General features: G+C 41.7%; 3 protein-coding genes and 1 pseudogene across 7 annotated transcripts; 3 read left to right on the top strand and 1 right to left on the bottom strand.

Annotated features, from left to right (window-relative positions):
- The first annotated feature begins 806 nt into the window (after positions 1-806).
- On the top strand, positions 807-6,712 carry LOC135587869 (hydroxyproline O-galactosyltransferase GALT6-like). Of its 2 annotated transcripts, none has more exons than XM_065079694.1 (7): positions 807-1,827; positions 2,326-2,555; positions 2,647-2,934; positions 3,020-3,148; positions 3,274-3,447; positions 5,261-5,368; positions 5,712-6,712. In XM_065079694.1, exons 1-7 carry the CDS (start codon positions 966-968, stop codon positions 5,916-5,918), a joined length of 1,998 nt encoding a protein of 665 aa, XP_064935766.1. In that variant the 5' UTR covers positions 807-965; the 3' UTR covers positions 5,919-6,712. The 2 variants fall into 2 exon arrangements, with proteins under 2 accessions (XP_064935766.1, XP_064935767.1); XM_065079695.1 differs by having other exon boundaries at positions 2,338-2,555.
- A 956-nt stretch (positions 6,713-7,668) lies between these two features.
- On the top strand, positions 7,669-8,016 carry LOC135680345 (glycine-rich protein 5-like). The gene has a single exon (XM_065194225.1). It carries the CDS (start codon positions 7,669-7,671, stop codon positions 8,014-8,016), a length of 348 nt encoding a protein of 115 aa, XP_065050297.1.
- A 1,577-nt stretch (positions 8,017-9,593) lies between these two features.
- LOC103994639 (putative vesicle-associated membrane protein 726) lies at positions 9,594-12,931 on the bottom strand (annotated as a pseudogene). The gene is made up of 5 exons (XR_001979489.2): positions 12,505-12,931; positions 10,577-10,718; positions 10,365-10,485; positions 10,192-10,254; positions 9,594-10,025 (listed from the first exon to the last, which is right to left on the bottom strand). The product of XR_001979489.2 is annotated as a putative vesicle-associated membrane protein 726 (transcript).
- Positions 12,932-12,955: 24 nt separating this feature from the next.
- Positions 12,956-14,489, top strand: LOC135586134 (1,4-dihydroxy-2-naphthoyl-CoA thioesterase 1-like). Of its 3 annotated transcripts, none has more exons than XM_065079696.1 (4): positions 13,002-13,262; positions 13,343-13,534; positions 13,635-13,761; positions 14,104-14,242. In XM_065079696.1, the coding sequence occupies exons 1-4, from the start codon at positions 13,131-13,133 to the stop codon at positions 14,208-14,210; spliced, it is 558 nt and encodes a 185-aa protein (XP_064935768.1). In that variant the 5' UTR covers positions 13,002-13,130; the 3' UTR covers positions 14,211-14,242. The 3 variants fall into 3 exon arrangements, with proteins under 3 accessions (XP_064935770.1, XP_064935768.1, XP_064935769.1); XM_065079697.1 differs by having other exon boundaries at positions 13,004-13,262; positions 13,640-13,761; positions 14,104-14,220; XM_065079698.1 differs by lacking the exon at positions 13,635-13,761 and having other exon boundaries at positions 12,956-13,262; positions 14,104-14,489.
- The last annotated feature ends 325 nt before the right edge of the window (positions 14,490-14,814 follow it).

Here is a 14,814-nt window from a genome sequence, read left to right on the forward strand (position 1 = left end):
TTTCACTTTTAAGTATACGTGTGAGCATCACATAATTTAATATATTTTTTAAAAATATAAATATTTTAATATTATATATATATATATATATATATATATATATATATATATATATATATATATATATATATATATATATATATCAAAGAGTGATTTTTTAATAAATATTTTTTATTTTATGTATTTCTCAAATAGTTATTCTCAAAATATCTCATAATTCAAAAATTATCCAAATTATCTCTCCTCCTCTCCTCTATTCCATTGTTGTTTTTTTCTCCATGCATGGTCGATTTGTATTGTCTTTGTCCCTCATTTCTTTTACCTGGTCGAAGTTGTCACCTGCAACCCTCACGTAAGAAAGGAAGGGCACAAGAATTACCATCGACCCTCTACTTCTTTATTTCTATTTGTCTTATTAAATTGGTCATTCTTGTACGAAGGAGGAGGAGGTACAACACAACTCTTTTTTTTTATAAGAATTACGAATAGTAATTTTGACGAGACAAAAGGGCAGAGAGGCAATGCATGGCGCAAGAAAGGTGAGAACGACGATCAACCGTGATGATGATGACTATGATAATTTAGGATTTTTTTGAATTAAGGGGTATAGTTTGAGAAAAATCAAAAGATACTGCACCCAAAATTTAAAATATTTTATAAGAAAACCGCCTTATATTAAATTTAGAGGATAAATAAAAAAATCGACAATTTAGAGGGATATTTGTGTAATTTTATCATAATAAAAATTGTTGGTGTTAACTATAAAACGCCTCCATCGACACACCGACCTCCAAAACTGCGTCCTTTCGCCTTTCCCTTTCACTCACTTCTCTCCCTCACTTCCTCCGCCTTCGTCTTCCTAACAAGTCTTTTATCTGTATCGACTCAAGAAAAAGTATTGGGTGGGGTTTCCGTCGGAGAACCCCTCGATTCCTTACTTTGGAGGAGTGGAGGCGACGACGAGGATGAGGAGATCGGCGAAGCTGGAGGCGGCGCTGTCGCTCGGCCGGAAACGGACACTCCAGGCCCTCTTCGCCGCTGCTCTTCTCTATGTCGCCTTCGTCTTCGTATACGAGCTCCCATTCCTTTCCCGCTGGCACCCCTCGGCCTTCTCCTCGTCCTCCGCCAACGCCGTGAGCCGCCCACTACACCTCGGCGCCGAGGATCGTCTCGCGCCTCTCCGCCCTTCCCAGCGGCCCCACCGCCTCTCCGGCTTGGCCAGTGGCCCCGCAGGCCTCCGCCTCCCCTCCGACCTCCCGCGACCGCTGGTCGTCGCGGGACTTGATTTCCGGCCGCTTGACCCCACCGCCGGCGGCCGCGGGCCGTTCTCCGGACTCCACAAGGCTGCGAGGGACGCGTGGGAGGTGGGGCGGAAGCTGTTGGAGGAGCTAAAGGCGATGTCTGTGGCGGGATCAGCTTCGGTGGAGGACGAGAACCGGACGGAGGAGAGATGCCCGCAGTCGATCGTGCTCTCCGGGGAGAAATTCCTGGAGCTGGGGATGGTGATGGTGCTCCCGTGTGGGCTGACATTGGGATCGCACATCACCCTGGTTGCGAAGCCGTACCGGGCCCATGCGGAGCATGACCCGAAGATTAGGACCTTGAACGAAGGGGAGCAGGCGATCATGGTGTCGCAGTTCATGATGGAGCTGCAGGGGCTCAAGACGGTGGACGGGGAAGACCCTCCCAGGATCCTCCATCTCAACCCTCGGCTGAAGGGAGACTGGAGCGGGAAACCAGTGATCGAGCAGAACACGTGCTACCGCATGCAGTGGGGATCGGCCCAACGGTGCGAGGGTTGGAAATCGACGGACAACGAGGAAACCGGTGGGTTACCAAAGCTTTCACCTGTAGCTAATCCCTTTGATAAGTCGATGGGTTGAATCTGAAATTAATCGAAAATTGGCTAAAAAGATTAATCTCCAACTCATCAAATGCGTCATTGTAGTACAATAGTTGGACATCACATCATTCGTCTTCCTAATGGGTTAACCTATACGCAGTATTCTACTAAATCTTTGACATGCCATAGTGTTAACTAAAACTAAACAGATACAATTTTTTCTAATTTTTGAATAAATTTAGTGGGATATTATTATGAGTGAAATAGATGTGCAATTCTATTACTATCGATTTCAGAGGTAGCATTCTAGAATTCAATATCAGTGACAGTTTCAAAGAAAAAGAAATGCTTTGAGAGTGTAAAGTTTCACTTTTTAAGTAGCTTATGTTTTTTTTTTTTTAATGAAGTTTATTCATGTTTGCTGTTTCGTTTTTTCAATGATCATTGATTGAATTTTGTGTTGTGTGCTGACACTGTTTTAGTCGACGGACTAGTGAAGTGTGAAAAGTGGATCAATGATGGCGACGACAAGGAGGAGTCGAAGACAGCATGGTGGTTAAACCGTTTGATTGGTCGGACGAAGAAGGTTTTTATTGATTGGCCATACCCATTCGTAGAAGAAAAGCTCTTTGTTCTAACTTTAAGTGCTGGATTGGAAGGTTATCATGTCAATGTTGATGGGCGACACGTGACCTCTTTTCCTTATCGCACTGTAAGTCTCTGTTGCAATAGCCCCACAACTGATAGATTTGGCTTCAACGTTGTGCTGGAGATAATTTTATGGTTTAAATTATTGTTTGTAGAGTTTTGTTCTTGAGGATGCCACTGGCCTTTTGGTGAATGGGGACCTACATGTCCAATCCATTATTGCTGGTTCATTGCCCACATCTCATCCTAGCTTTTCTTCACAAAGGAATCTAGATTTGTCAGCAGAATGGCAGGTCCCGCCGATACCTGATGGACCTGTAGAACTTTTCATTGGAATCCTTTCTGCAGGCACCCATTTTGCAGAGCGTATGGCTGTCAGGAAGTCATGGATGCGTACAGTTAGAGAATCATCTAATATGGTGGCTCGATTTTTTGTTGCTCTGGTAAAGTTTCAAGCTATGGTGGCCTACACTTACTATGTTCTTTCCGATTGAGTTATGTAAACTAACAGAATCTTCATCTGAACAGCACCCAAGGAAGGAAGTGATTATTGAGCTGAAGAAAGAGGCAGAGTTCTTTGGTGACATTGTTATAGTGCCTTTTATGGATAGCTATGATCTTGTCGTTCTCAAGACTGTTGCGCTATGCGAATATGGGGTACTAACTATAATTTGCTTTGCTTTATAACTTATTTGCTTGCTCTAAATATTTTTGGTCCTAGTCATTGTTTTTCAAATCCAAGGTCTTTTCTGGTATGCTCCTTTTTTTCTTTGCTCCAACAGGTTCGTACTGTTTCTGCTCGTTATATAATGAAGTGTGATGATGATACCTTTGTTAGAGTTGATGCGGTCATGAATGAAGTCAAGAAAGTCCCCAGCAATAAAAGCCTGTATGTGGGTAACATAAATTACCACCACAAGCCATTGCGAGAAGGGAAATGGGCTGTAACATATGAGGTAAATAATTGGAAGCTCTTCTCGTATATGACTAGAACCATGGTGTCCATGGTCTTCTTATCATATGCATTGTTATGCATAAATGACAAAATTCAAGTATTATAGAAACTCCTTTATAATCTTATATGCAGTATCATATTTCTGTTCTGTCTTCACGTTGAGGTTATGCACATTTTGCACAAGTAAAATTTATGCTGATTGAATCCTGCTTCATAAAGGGTGGACATAGTTATATACTTTTCTTTAGCTGCTGTGCTTAATTGATGGGAGGAATCGGAATCTTTCTTGTTGTCTGCTAGGTGGTTCCTGCTACCCTAATTTTTTGTGTCAAGTGATGTTAGTACTAACATGCAATTTCTTTTGCACTATGAACTTACTGAAGTAACTAAGCAATTATTTTAAGGCTGGCTGTCTTATGTGATCTAATTTGTTGAGGAAGAATATAAAATGTTTTGTTGATTTCCACGTGATATGTAGACCAATTGGAAAGAGAAGTATATGATTTTATCCAACATGCCGTCAATTGAAGAATTAAAATTGGTTTTGATTAGATTAATGTTCAAATAAAATTTTCTTTTGCTATTACCCGTTATATATGCAACAATTTTTTAAACTGGGATTGGTTCTTCAAAAAAATGCGATTGGGATTTGTCATGTTGCCTGTTCACAGATCATTCAGATTAGCCGATCCTGAAATTAATTGGCTGAATTGCTCTGCTTCCATACAGTTTGTATATCTTCGTTTAGGATTCTCTTTTTATCTTTTTTCATGTGCGCTCACACCTGGTTTGGCAGGAAAGAGGCCAGATTGTGTTTTGAACTGGCCAACTTCTAAAACCCTGATGACATCATGATGTTCAACTTTTAGTGGCATTGAACATTTTCTCTTTGATTTTGACATGCAAGAAGGCTGCTGAATGCTAAGTGCGAAAAAGATAAAAATGAGCAAATATATAGGTTGATTGTGGTGATGATGGGTCAATTCAGGTGTCTGTGCCATCAATCTAACGGGATACAAGATTAGGGCTTTGGATAGTGAAATAAAATGGGTCCAATGCATTTACTTTCAGGTCCAGCTCGTCTTCCAGTTAAAACTGAAGTAGATCCAGTTAAAACTAAACTATATCAATGCAAAAACTAACAAGATTAGACATTTGCAAACACAAAACAGGCCATATGATGACTCAATTCCATTCATGCTGGGATGAATGGAACTGATATCAATGGAAGAATTCTGTTCGATCAATTGAAAATATGAAAGATTAAATACAGGTTACACATAGCTCAAGTGATTTAAAAACTCGGTTGTACATTCAGGTAGGATTGAGACTATGATACATGGACATAAAGACCTGACTTTCTAAATTTATTTAGTATGCATATCTAGTTATCCATTTCGTAATCATGATAGGATATTGCAATATCACATTACTGGGATCTTCTGATTTGAAGTTGTAATTTAATGTTTGGCTGAACCATGGTATGCTAAATCTGAGCCCTCAATGATGATCTTAAACCACTCAAGGGCATGAGATGCCATGTTTTATGGTTGCACAAATTTATAACTGTCATTTATTCTTTTATTTATATGATCACCATGTGATGTTGTATTGTATGTATGTATCATAAGTTTTTCCAAAGACAATGTATACCTTTGTGGTCTGATCATCTTATGGTAGCCAACATATAATCAGTCTGGTTGGGTATGTAACATTTTAGACATTACAATATATCTATATTTTGTTACTCCGATTTGAATGTTAGCCGATACAATGCGATCGTTGTGCTGAGTGATTATGACCCTTCATCACAGGAATGGCCTGAAGAAGACTATCCACCATATGCAAATGGTCCTGGATATGTTTTGTCTACTGACATTGCACGCTTCATCGTATCTGAATTTGAGAAACACAAATTAAGGGTAAGCATTTTTGTTCTTTTTCTCAAGGGTAAGCAATTTATATCGTTAACCGTAGCATCACGATTAGTGATATTAATGAGTCAAGGCAACCTTTGCAACCATATTCTCAGTGAAAGATGACTTCCGATGCACCATTTTGAACGGTATTAGATCTTATCATTAAGCTCACTAAGTTTACCAGATTGTTTTCTGTCGCTTGTTGCTTTTTTATTTTTTAAGGTTCTCTATTTCTTCCGACGTGTATGAACAACAAAAGCTTGTTTGTTGTTCCTTGATACATAGAATACATAGATTTAGACAGATGATTGTACATTATGATGAGAGGTTTTTCAAATTGATGCAGTTGTTTAAAATGGAAGATGTGAGCATGGGCATGTGGGTTGAGCAGTTCAATCACTCCAAAGCAGTTGAATATATACACAGTCTCAAGTTCTGTCAGTTCGGATGCGTAGATGATTACTACACTGCACACTACCAGTCTCCGAGGCAAATGACATGCATGTGGGACAAGTTGCAGTCAGGGAAACCTGAGTGTTGTAACATGAGATGACATCAATGTGATATGGGAAGGCAAAGTTTTAGTAGTTCTTCAGCCATGTTCATCTGAGTCGACAAGCTACTCTAATGGTGCTTACAAATTCGTTTATTATTTCTTTTTTATTTTTGGTCACTTTGGTTTAGATGGTGACGGTCGATGAAGAGCTACTCCGCAGCTTCTACATACTATAAGATGAAAATGTGCAGCTCGAACTACAACCGACGACTCTAATGAGAAATTGTGGTGGCTTTAGATCCGATATGGTTCAGAATCCAATGGCTTCTTCATGTCTCTCAGATTCTGTAAAAATGTGCAGCTCGTGCTACAAACGACGACTCTACTGAGAAATTGTGGTGGCTTTAGATCCGATATGGTTCAGAATCCAATGGCTTCTTCATGTCTCAGATTCTGTTAATCTTGGTGATTTGTGACAGACAGAGTGCCGTGCCACTGAATCAAACCTTGTTTCCGTCCTTATCGTCTAAACCCAACAACAGGATACAGCCATTGATGATCTTGGCTGAACTTGCAGTCTTCTGTTTTGATCTGCCTTTTACATATTTGGAGCTGAGGACCACAGAAAGTACATGTATTTATGGAGTTAGATTTCCTTTTGTCGACCAACATTTAGTGCCAAATCTTCAATCTAAAGATAAATCATTAGGCAACAATTAGCAGTGTGGCTGTTCTTAAGCATTTGGGCTTATGGTTCTTGCAAAACTTAAAAGATGCAGGTTGAGATTAGTCTTTTGGCTCTAATCTAATGATTAGTAGATATTGATCATATATTTCTTGCAGTTTGTTCATTCTGTATATATTACTTCCTTGCTGGTACATGCAATCTCTCACAACTTTGTGCTGTCAATGTAGGAGGAGAAGGAGAGAGAGAAGAAAGAAAACGAGGTTCTATCTGAAGTAAAAGAAATTGATCACGATGAATCTAAATTGGAGATCATTTTGCTTGGTTGATGCATGATATTATGAATAAAAAAAAACTTTCCTGGACATTTAATTCCCATATTAGAATCTCACTTCTCAGGCTTCCATTAATGGACCCATCAGTCGATATTGACTCAACAGCTTGGATATCCCAAAGCATTCTAATGTATTGAGATGCGTGAGGAAAATGATGGCATCCATTAATGGCCGTCTCACCAGCCACAGTGTTCTTCACCCTTCTGCTCACATCTTATAGTATATATACATACATACATAGAGAGAGAGAGAGAGAATGTTAATAATAGTAAATATAATGAGGAAAATTCAAAAAGATCTGGTCTGGCTAAGTTCTACGGATCATATTCGTCAGTCCTAAATCCGTTGCCGTCAGCTGTTCTCAGGACTTTCATGTCTCTTCTGGATTCCATCAGCAGTAACCGCTGGTGGAAACGTACGAAGAGAGGAAGCTTGCAGATTTTTGGAGCAGCGGTAGCATGAGAAAAAGCGTTCTCTATATTATGATATTAATCCCCTCTCTCTCTCTCTCTCTCGTATTTACTTCGCCTAAAGGTTCAGTAAAAGCATGTTGGCTCGAACCTACCACCTCTGTATTTACTTCGCCTAAAGGTTCAGTAAAAGCAGGTTGGCTCGAACCTACCACCTCTGTTTTCACCAGCTATGGTGTTTACTTACATTTACTGCTCCAACACCCACTACACTGTTCGCCCTCTATAAAAGGTCGCAACTCTTCTCGTGCCCGACATGCATTTGGTGACTCCTATACCTCAGTCTTAGAGAGAGAGAGGGAGAGAGAGAGCGAGAGATGGCAAAGTTGGCTGTTGCGTTCACGGAGCTGCTTGTGCTTGCCCTTGTCCTGGCCCCAGCCACCGCCAGGAACGTGCCTGACCTCGTCACAGCAACCACCAAAACGCCAACCGGCGGCGACGCCAGTGCAGGGCTCGAAGACAAGAAAAACTTCGTCTTTGGTGGAGTCGGTGGCATTGCTGGTGGTTATGGTGGCGCTGCTGGTGTAGCTGGACTCGGTGGGCTCGGCGGCCTCGGCGGGGTTGGTGGAGTGGGTGGTCTCGGTGGACTTGGCGGGGTTGGCGGTGTGGGAACCGGCGCCGGAGGCGGTTTCGGCGGCGGCGGCGCTGGTGGCATCACACCGTGAGTGGGTCTAATTCCCTGTGTACGTGCATGTCAATGCATGTATGTGGTATGTCTCTGTGATAGTCATAGTAGTAGCTTTCTGAAAGAGTTGTGTTCGTTTCTAGTTCCAGTTCGGTCGTAGCAAGAGATGTATCCTAGTTTAGCCTGCTCTATGCCATGATCACTGCATGTTCCAAACACAACTGTGGGTGCACACTTCATGCCATATCACCTCTCAAAGTGACATATTCTAACAAGTACGGACTTGATTCATGAACACAAACCAGACTTGATCGTCAAGCCCTGAAATGAACATGGGCTCATCACATGGTTGGTTGTGCCAATAAAATACTTTGTTCAAATGATCCTGCATAACCAAATTCCCACCAATTTTTCTTATCTAAACTTGCAACGTAAAAAAGGGTCCTTTCTTTCAGAGTCGTTGAACCAACAATTGTACTCGATTATGTTTTCACGGCTACAAATGACTCACTGCTTAGAAGACACGCTGAGGATTTGTTTGGAACAAGGAGATCCACAATTCAAATCATGTGTCTACCATACAAACGCTGTCCCAATCGATTCAGAAATTATGCACTTGTAATTCTCTAAATCCTGATATAATCCAAAGTAACGCAATAAGGCCTCATAAATGTCAGATGAATCAGACACGTTATGGCGGTTGCAGCCGTATTTAAGATTCTTACACTAATAACTGTCACTTCCATCGAACCCATATTAGTGCCAGGTTGCACTAATATGCAAAACGTGGCAATCATCATGAAGACATTATAACATTATTAATAGGAAAACGGGCAATAAGCGCTTTTGGGTGTTCTTTAGCCGTCGATAAAACCTATTAGCTAAAGGGTGATGCCGTTCGTCACTAAGTGTGTACAGGCAGCAAAACGTAAAATTAGTTGCTATCCCATTATTCTTATGAATTTAACACTTTTATAATGGAAACGCTACTTTTATTTGACAAATTATAAATTCGTCTAGTGGTTTGATTGAAACCCTTTACGATGTGATGAGGTGACACGCGGCCCGTGCATCCTCATTTTATAGTGACGACAAGCGCGTGCGTACGTGTGTTACATGCAGATGAGTTTCTAGCATTTAGCTAGATAGTTTATGGGGAACAAATTCGACCTTCGAAGATACAACTCTTTAGTCAGAGATGACTCACCTGTAGATAACGAGTTGATCCAAGGGTATGCTGCCGGCCACTGTAGTATGATCGCAGCTGTTGTTCATCACCACTGCTGACAATTGTTTTGGATCTAGGAAACAAAAAAATAATAATAATAATACATTGGCAGCTGATGTCAAAGCTAGTAATCAAAAGCACGTGACCCCTTTTGTTATGCGGAACAAGGAAAATGATATTTAAGTTGACTGACTCACCCTAGAAACTCTTCTGAGATGATGTTGTATCTCACAACAGTGATGCAGGAGAGACTACTTGATCGACATAGGCTGTTTACTGATCATAGGCTGTAAACAAGAGCTCCACAAAATGTTTAGAGGGCAGTTTAGAAAGCACAATGAAACAATAAAGAAAGAATAAATCATTTAGTTTATAATCACAAGCGATAATAAAGCATCAACAAAGCAACTGCCTGTTCATATGGAAAGAAAGAATCACGTCCAGGCTATACACGCATGACATACAATATGCTAAGCTACTCCCATCCCGGTTCCCAGCAAGCAAGAACATAGAAGTCCCAGCAAGCAAGAACATGGAAGGAAAATACTCATTCGCAACCGGGAATGCTAAAGCCACAAATCACCAGTGTTCATGAAACTAGTAGGCTATACCATTACACAAACAGAACCAGTCCTATAAGGGAAAGGGTGGTTTCCACAGTAGCATATCCATTGACATTAGCATTTAAAGCCATGACACACAGACAAAACTATGATAAGGATAAGCGCAATAATGATGCCCAAGACGATCAGTTTGATCTTCATGTTCTGTAGCCACATCTTCCTTCTCATCTTTGTCCCTTGCTGCCTAAAATCTTGTGCCTGTGATATCAAACATTAGAGAGGAAGTTATTAGAAAATGTATGACAACAAATGGAAAGCATGGTTCTCCTATACTATTACGGTGATATAATGAAGAGTTTGTTTGATGAGGCAGCATTCTTGGGGACCTCCTAACTGACTTCCATTATATATACAACTTGCATACCTGGGAATGAAGGTTTTCTGTCTTGTCAACAAGCAACTCAATTTTCTCCCCACGGTCAAGAACCTGAAGGATCAAGAAATATTATCAAAAGAACAGAATTCATAACATCCCACCGCTGCATGAAAAAAAAAGCCTAGCATGAACTTTTCAATTAAATGGAAACAACTTAGCACCTTTTCAATGTTTTCCATCATAACTCCTTTGACTTCAGAAACCTGAGCTTTCACCTTGGCAAGCTTGCTTATCTCTTCAGGGTGGTCTACGCAGTACTGCATGTGCTCTTTAAGCTTGGACCTGATGTGATAGTGAGAGATACATTATTAACTTTGCTTAGACAACATTAGATGAATTGTTTGAACATTTGCATGGATTTCAGAAAGGTCACCCAAACTCGCGGCTGAGACTATTTGCAGAAGCAGTTGCAGCCTTTCCTGCCCCATACTTTTTGTTGAAGTCCTCCTTCACCCTCTCTAGAAAGGCAATGGGAATTTGCCTGCCGACCGACTCAACAGCAACTACACAATATGCTGCAAGATGCATGATTTCACTTAAGCACCAGAATAAAATATAAGACTCAACTTTTGCAAGTACTAAATTATTAGATTTGGATAAGAAGATTGCATATACACTATGTACAACAGTGAAACAATGTTGCCTCTTGGAGCAACACAATTATTACAACTCAAGCAGGTACGAGGAAACCTTTCCTAAGAAGCAAAATGGCAACAAAGCTAGACATCCAATTTGATGACAAGTCCACATAACAAACACCTAAGGAACTAAGGCCCAAGTCTAACCTTATAAACCATACTTATCAGAAAAATAAATCAATATGCAAGTCACAAAAATGCAAATGCAGAAAACCCATCGGCTTTATGACTATATAACAATACAATTCTGAAACAGTTAGACAAACTGACAAAGCATAGACTCAAGAAATATTGCATTTAAACTTAAATCAAAATGAACTTATTATTCTAATAATAAGATGTATGACTAGTAAAATGGTACCAAAGATAATATTTATGTGAGCCCATGGTAACTTTCCAATATGCCTGGAAAAAGGCCAGTGAACAGAAATCCTTCAGCTGTTGAAAGATAGATTTTACCATGAACATATTCCTTCAGGAAAAGGAAGGATTAAAATATCAAAAGAGAATAAAATTCGTCCACCGAGGAACTATTGTAGCTCTCTAGAGGCATATTTAAATTTTCTTTTCTCTTATGTAACTTATATATATAGTGGCCAATACTAGAGGATTAAATGTGAACCATCACAGCTCAAGATGCACAAATATCTCTCAAACTGATATCAACACTACTAATGGGCCCACAGTTACACTACTACTGATAGCAAAGGCAAGATAGAAGTCTGCAGTGAAGTTTGAAGGCCTCTCTGATCTGTAACTAGGAAAAGAACAAGGTGAGAATCTCCATTTCGATGGTAGATAAGTACCCTTAATCAAAATATTCAACCAATAGGGTTTCCAACCCAGTGCAAAGATGCAAAGTTGAAAGAATCAAAGACACAGACAGATGTCTACAAACTATCATCATTCAGTTAATCTCTAATAAGAAGAAATGGCTTTTGGAATAGAATCCTTCAAAATTACATAATTAAACATGATGCAATAGACCGAAAGAAACACACAATGTACATTCAAATAAGCAATGGCCAATGAAAATGAGATGCCTAATACCATGCAAATAACTTTCTCTAGATTGTCTAATTTTCACTGATTCAATCAGATATTCCAGTTATCTAATAATTCAATCAACTATTTGTAGACACACGACTCTCAGATTGATTCCATCGGCTTTCTATAGACCGTCCAGTTATCTAATATGCAATCAAATTAATCGAAATCTTCCAGTTCGCTAATCAATGATATTGCTAGTGATCTCGACAAGATAAAAAAAGGACAAAAACACTATTGCAACATTTCCTTTGAACCGAGTATATTTGCCGATCCAACATGCAAAACAAAATCATCCTGACCCACTCTAACGCATGAAAACTTTGTAAGAAGATTCATCTCATTCGTCTCCTATTTTCACTCGATAATTTTTTTTTTCAAAATGGGCAAAATAACGACATCAAACTACCAGGACTAGCACGAATTTCCCCTTCGATTATTCTAGAGACATCAGGATCCATCAAAATCAACCAAAAAACAAACCCTATTACGAAACCCTAGATAAGCCCTCAAATCAACCGAAACCCCCACCTCGCACCACGCCAAAACCGCGAGGAGGATGGATCGAGTCGAGCGAAAACCCTAAATCGTCCGGATCGAGATCCAGGGCACTCACTGTATCCGTCCTCGACGAGGTAATTGAAAGTGTGGCCGTCGCAGTTGTAGGTGAACTTGTTGTTACTAGCGGGGAGCTTTTGCAGGCACTGGGCGGCGATGCTGTTGAAGTTGCCGCTGAACTCGGTGTACTCCGCCAAGATCACCGTGCCCCTCGCGACGAAGCTGTAGATCAGCGACTGTTGTCCCATTTCCCGACCCCAGAAGAAACCCTAATCCAAGATCCACGGAAGCGGAACCGGGGATGCCGATCTCCGCTACGATGGAGAGAGAGGAGTCCACTGGTTAAGCGAGGAAATGATAAAGCGAGAGATTGACTTAGATCTGACGAGGCGTGTCGTAATTAACAATATGGTGAGGGGGTGAACGAAAAAGTTGTTATTACTGCACTTATCCGTGGCGGTGATAAGTTAAGCTAATATTTGGATTTTAGAGGGCGGCATATGAAAATTTTGAACCAGCCTATTTCCGAACCATCGAACGACCAGTATACATTTCCCCTTTTCCAACAATAATTTAATGGCTGTGACCGGACCCCCACCATGTTCTGTTAACCGGTGACTCCAATCATTCCTCCCCTTTGTGGCCTCAGAAGACGAAGAAGAAGAAGAAGAAGAGTAGGTGACGATGACGAAGCCACCACCGACGTCAAAGACGGCAGAGCTGGACGCGCCGCTCCATGCCATCGGCTTCGAGATCGACGTCGTCTCCGCAACGAGGGTCAACGGCCGGCTTACCGTCACCGAGTCCTGCTGCCAGGTACGCGCGCGCCGCCCGGCCGGTGTTCTTGTTTTGGGGGATGCGTGTGAGGAAGTAATGGGCGGGAGTGGGATTGGCAGCCGTTCAAGGTGCTCCACGGAGGGGTATCGGCGCTGATAGCGGAGGCGCTGGCCAGCATGGGGGCGCACGTCGCCTCCGGGTACCGGCGGGTGGCGGGCATCCAGCTCAGCATCAACCACCACCGCAGCGCCCGCGCCGGTGACCGCGTCTTCGCCGAGGCCACCCCTCTCCAACCCGGCAAAACCATACAGGTCCGTGCATAACTCCATCCCTCTCTCTCTCTCTCTCTCTCTCTCTCTCTCTCTCTCACTCACTCTCGTGCCGGTTCTTATGGTCAATCTACCACCCAAGAGAAGACCCGAAGGCGATGTTGTGGAACCCGCCACCACTGTCTCGGCCGAGATCTGCAGGCGTTGCCTCCGTCTCCAGGCATCGTCACGTGCGTCGGTGGGGGCGTGCGTTGGCAGGGCGGGAATGGGTAAGTATTGTTCGCTATCTGGGTAGGAAGTGCAAACGTGGCAACATCTGAGCGGTAGATAAAAGCTCCGACGTAGTGGTCCCGTGTCGATCGGTAACGGAGGTGCCGGACCTGCTGAAACCACCACTAATACGCCACGGCATCGGTGGAACCGCCGTCTCTCCAATCACAAAGCGGGTAGGCATTAGACGAGCCCAGTAACGTTAGGGGAAAACAATTAACGCTATGAAAGGTATAATGACGTGGTACTCCATCACTGGTGAACACGAGTGGGACGTGCTATCATCTTTCACGTATGATACAGCTAACAAGGAATCATAAACGTTAGATGGTTTATCTCAGGTGTGGGAGGTGCGTCTATGGAAGATGGATCAGTCCACCTTAGAAAAGGCGGTCTTGATGTCCTCATCGAGGGTTACACTGCTGTCAAATATGCCCGTACCAGATGATGCACAAGATTCAGTGGAAAACTTGAAGAAATATGCTAGGTTATGAGCAATTGATAACACGTACAAGCGGGAACAATTTGGCTAATAGATATATTTCTTTCTGCTGAGCACTCGTTCTCCTCAGCACAAGCTATTTTATGCATGCAACCAGAATAAGGACATCTAAAAGGAAATATGGACATGATGATGATATATCACTGCTAAGTATCGTCCTTGTTACTTGTTATTGTCTTTATTATGAAATGTTATGTGTTCTTATATTTCATATAATCGTTCTCACGGATCGACTCCTCATTTAATTTTGATGGTATAGAAGCTCATCATAAAAGGTGACAAGCTTCATTGTTGACCCTGTAGCGCGTGAGACAATCATTATTTGTATTAATATATCATATTAATAATAGGTAAGAAACGCACGATCTTTTCTACCCACGTGTGTGATTCGCTGTCCCTACTCATGTGATGATTGGTAGCTTCCGGGGGCCCGCTTGAGATCTATTACGTGGGCACTGGCGTAAGAAACATTACAGATTTCACATGAACGCTCTCCGTGCACGTGATTCATTTTTTATGCACGTGACTCCACCAGCCGCATATCTTTGTC

Source organism: Musa acuminata, chromosome BXJ1-8, assembly GCF_036884655.1.
Source record: "Musa acuminata AAA Group cultivar baxijiao chromosome BXJ1-8, Cavendish_Baxijiao_AAA, whole genome shotgun sequence".
NCBI classification, from domain to species: domain Eukaryota; kingdom Viridiplantae; phylum Streptophyta; class Magnoliopsida; order Zingiberales; family Musaceae; genus Musa; species Musa acuminata.

Excerpts from the sequence above, each read along its gene's own strand:
- LOC135587869 (XM_065079694.1), top strand. The coding sequence starts at position 966 with ATGAGGAGATCGGCGAAGCTGGAGGCGGCGCTGTCGCTCGGCCGGAAA. Across the intron at positions 1,828-2,325 it reads GACGGACAACGAGGAAACCG|TCGACGGACTAGTGAAGTGT; the intron begins GTGGGTTACCAA and ends ACACTGTTTTAG. Across the intron at positions 2,935-3,019 it reads CTCGATTTTTTGTTGCTCTG|CACCCAAGGAAGGAAGTGAT; the intron begins GTAAAGTTTCAA and ends TCATCTGAACAG.
- LOC135680345 (XM_065194225.1), top strand. The coding sequence starts at position 7,669 with ATGGCAAAGTTGGCTGTTGCGTTCACGGAGCTGCTTGTGCTTGCCCTT.
- LOC135586134 (XM_065079696.1), top strand. The coding sequence starts at position 13,131 with ATGACGAAGCCACCACCGACGTCAAAGACGGCAGAGCTGGACGCGCCG. Across the intron at positions 13,263-13,342 it reads TCACCGAGTCCTGCTGCCAG|CCGTTCAAGGTGCTCCACGG; the intron begins GTACGCGCGCGC and ends TGGGATTGGCAG. Across the intron at positions 13,762-14,103 it reads CGTTGGCAGGGCGGGAATGG|GTGTGGGAGGTGCGTCTATG; the intron begins GTAAGTATTGTT and ends GGTTTATCTCAG.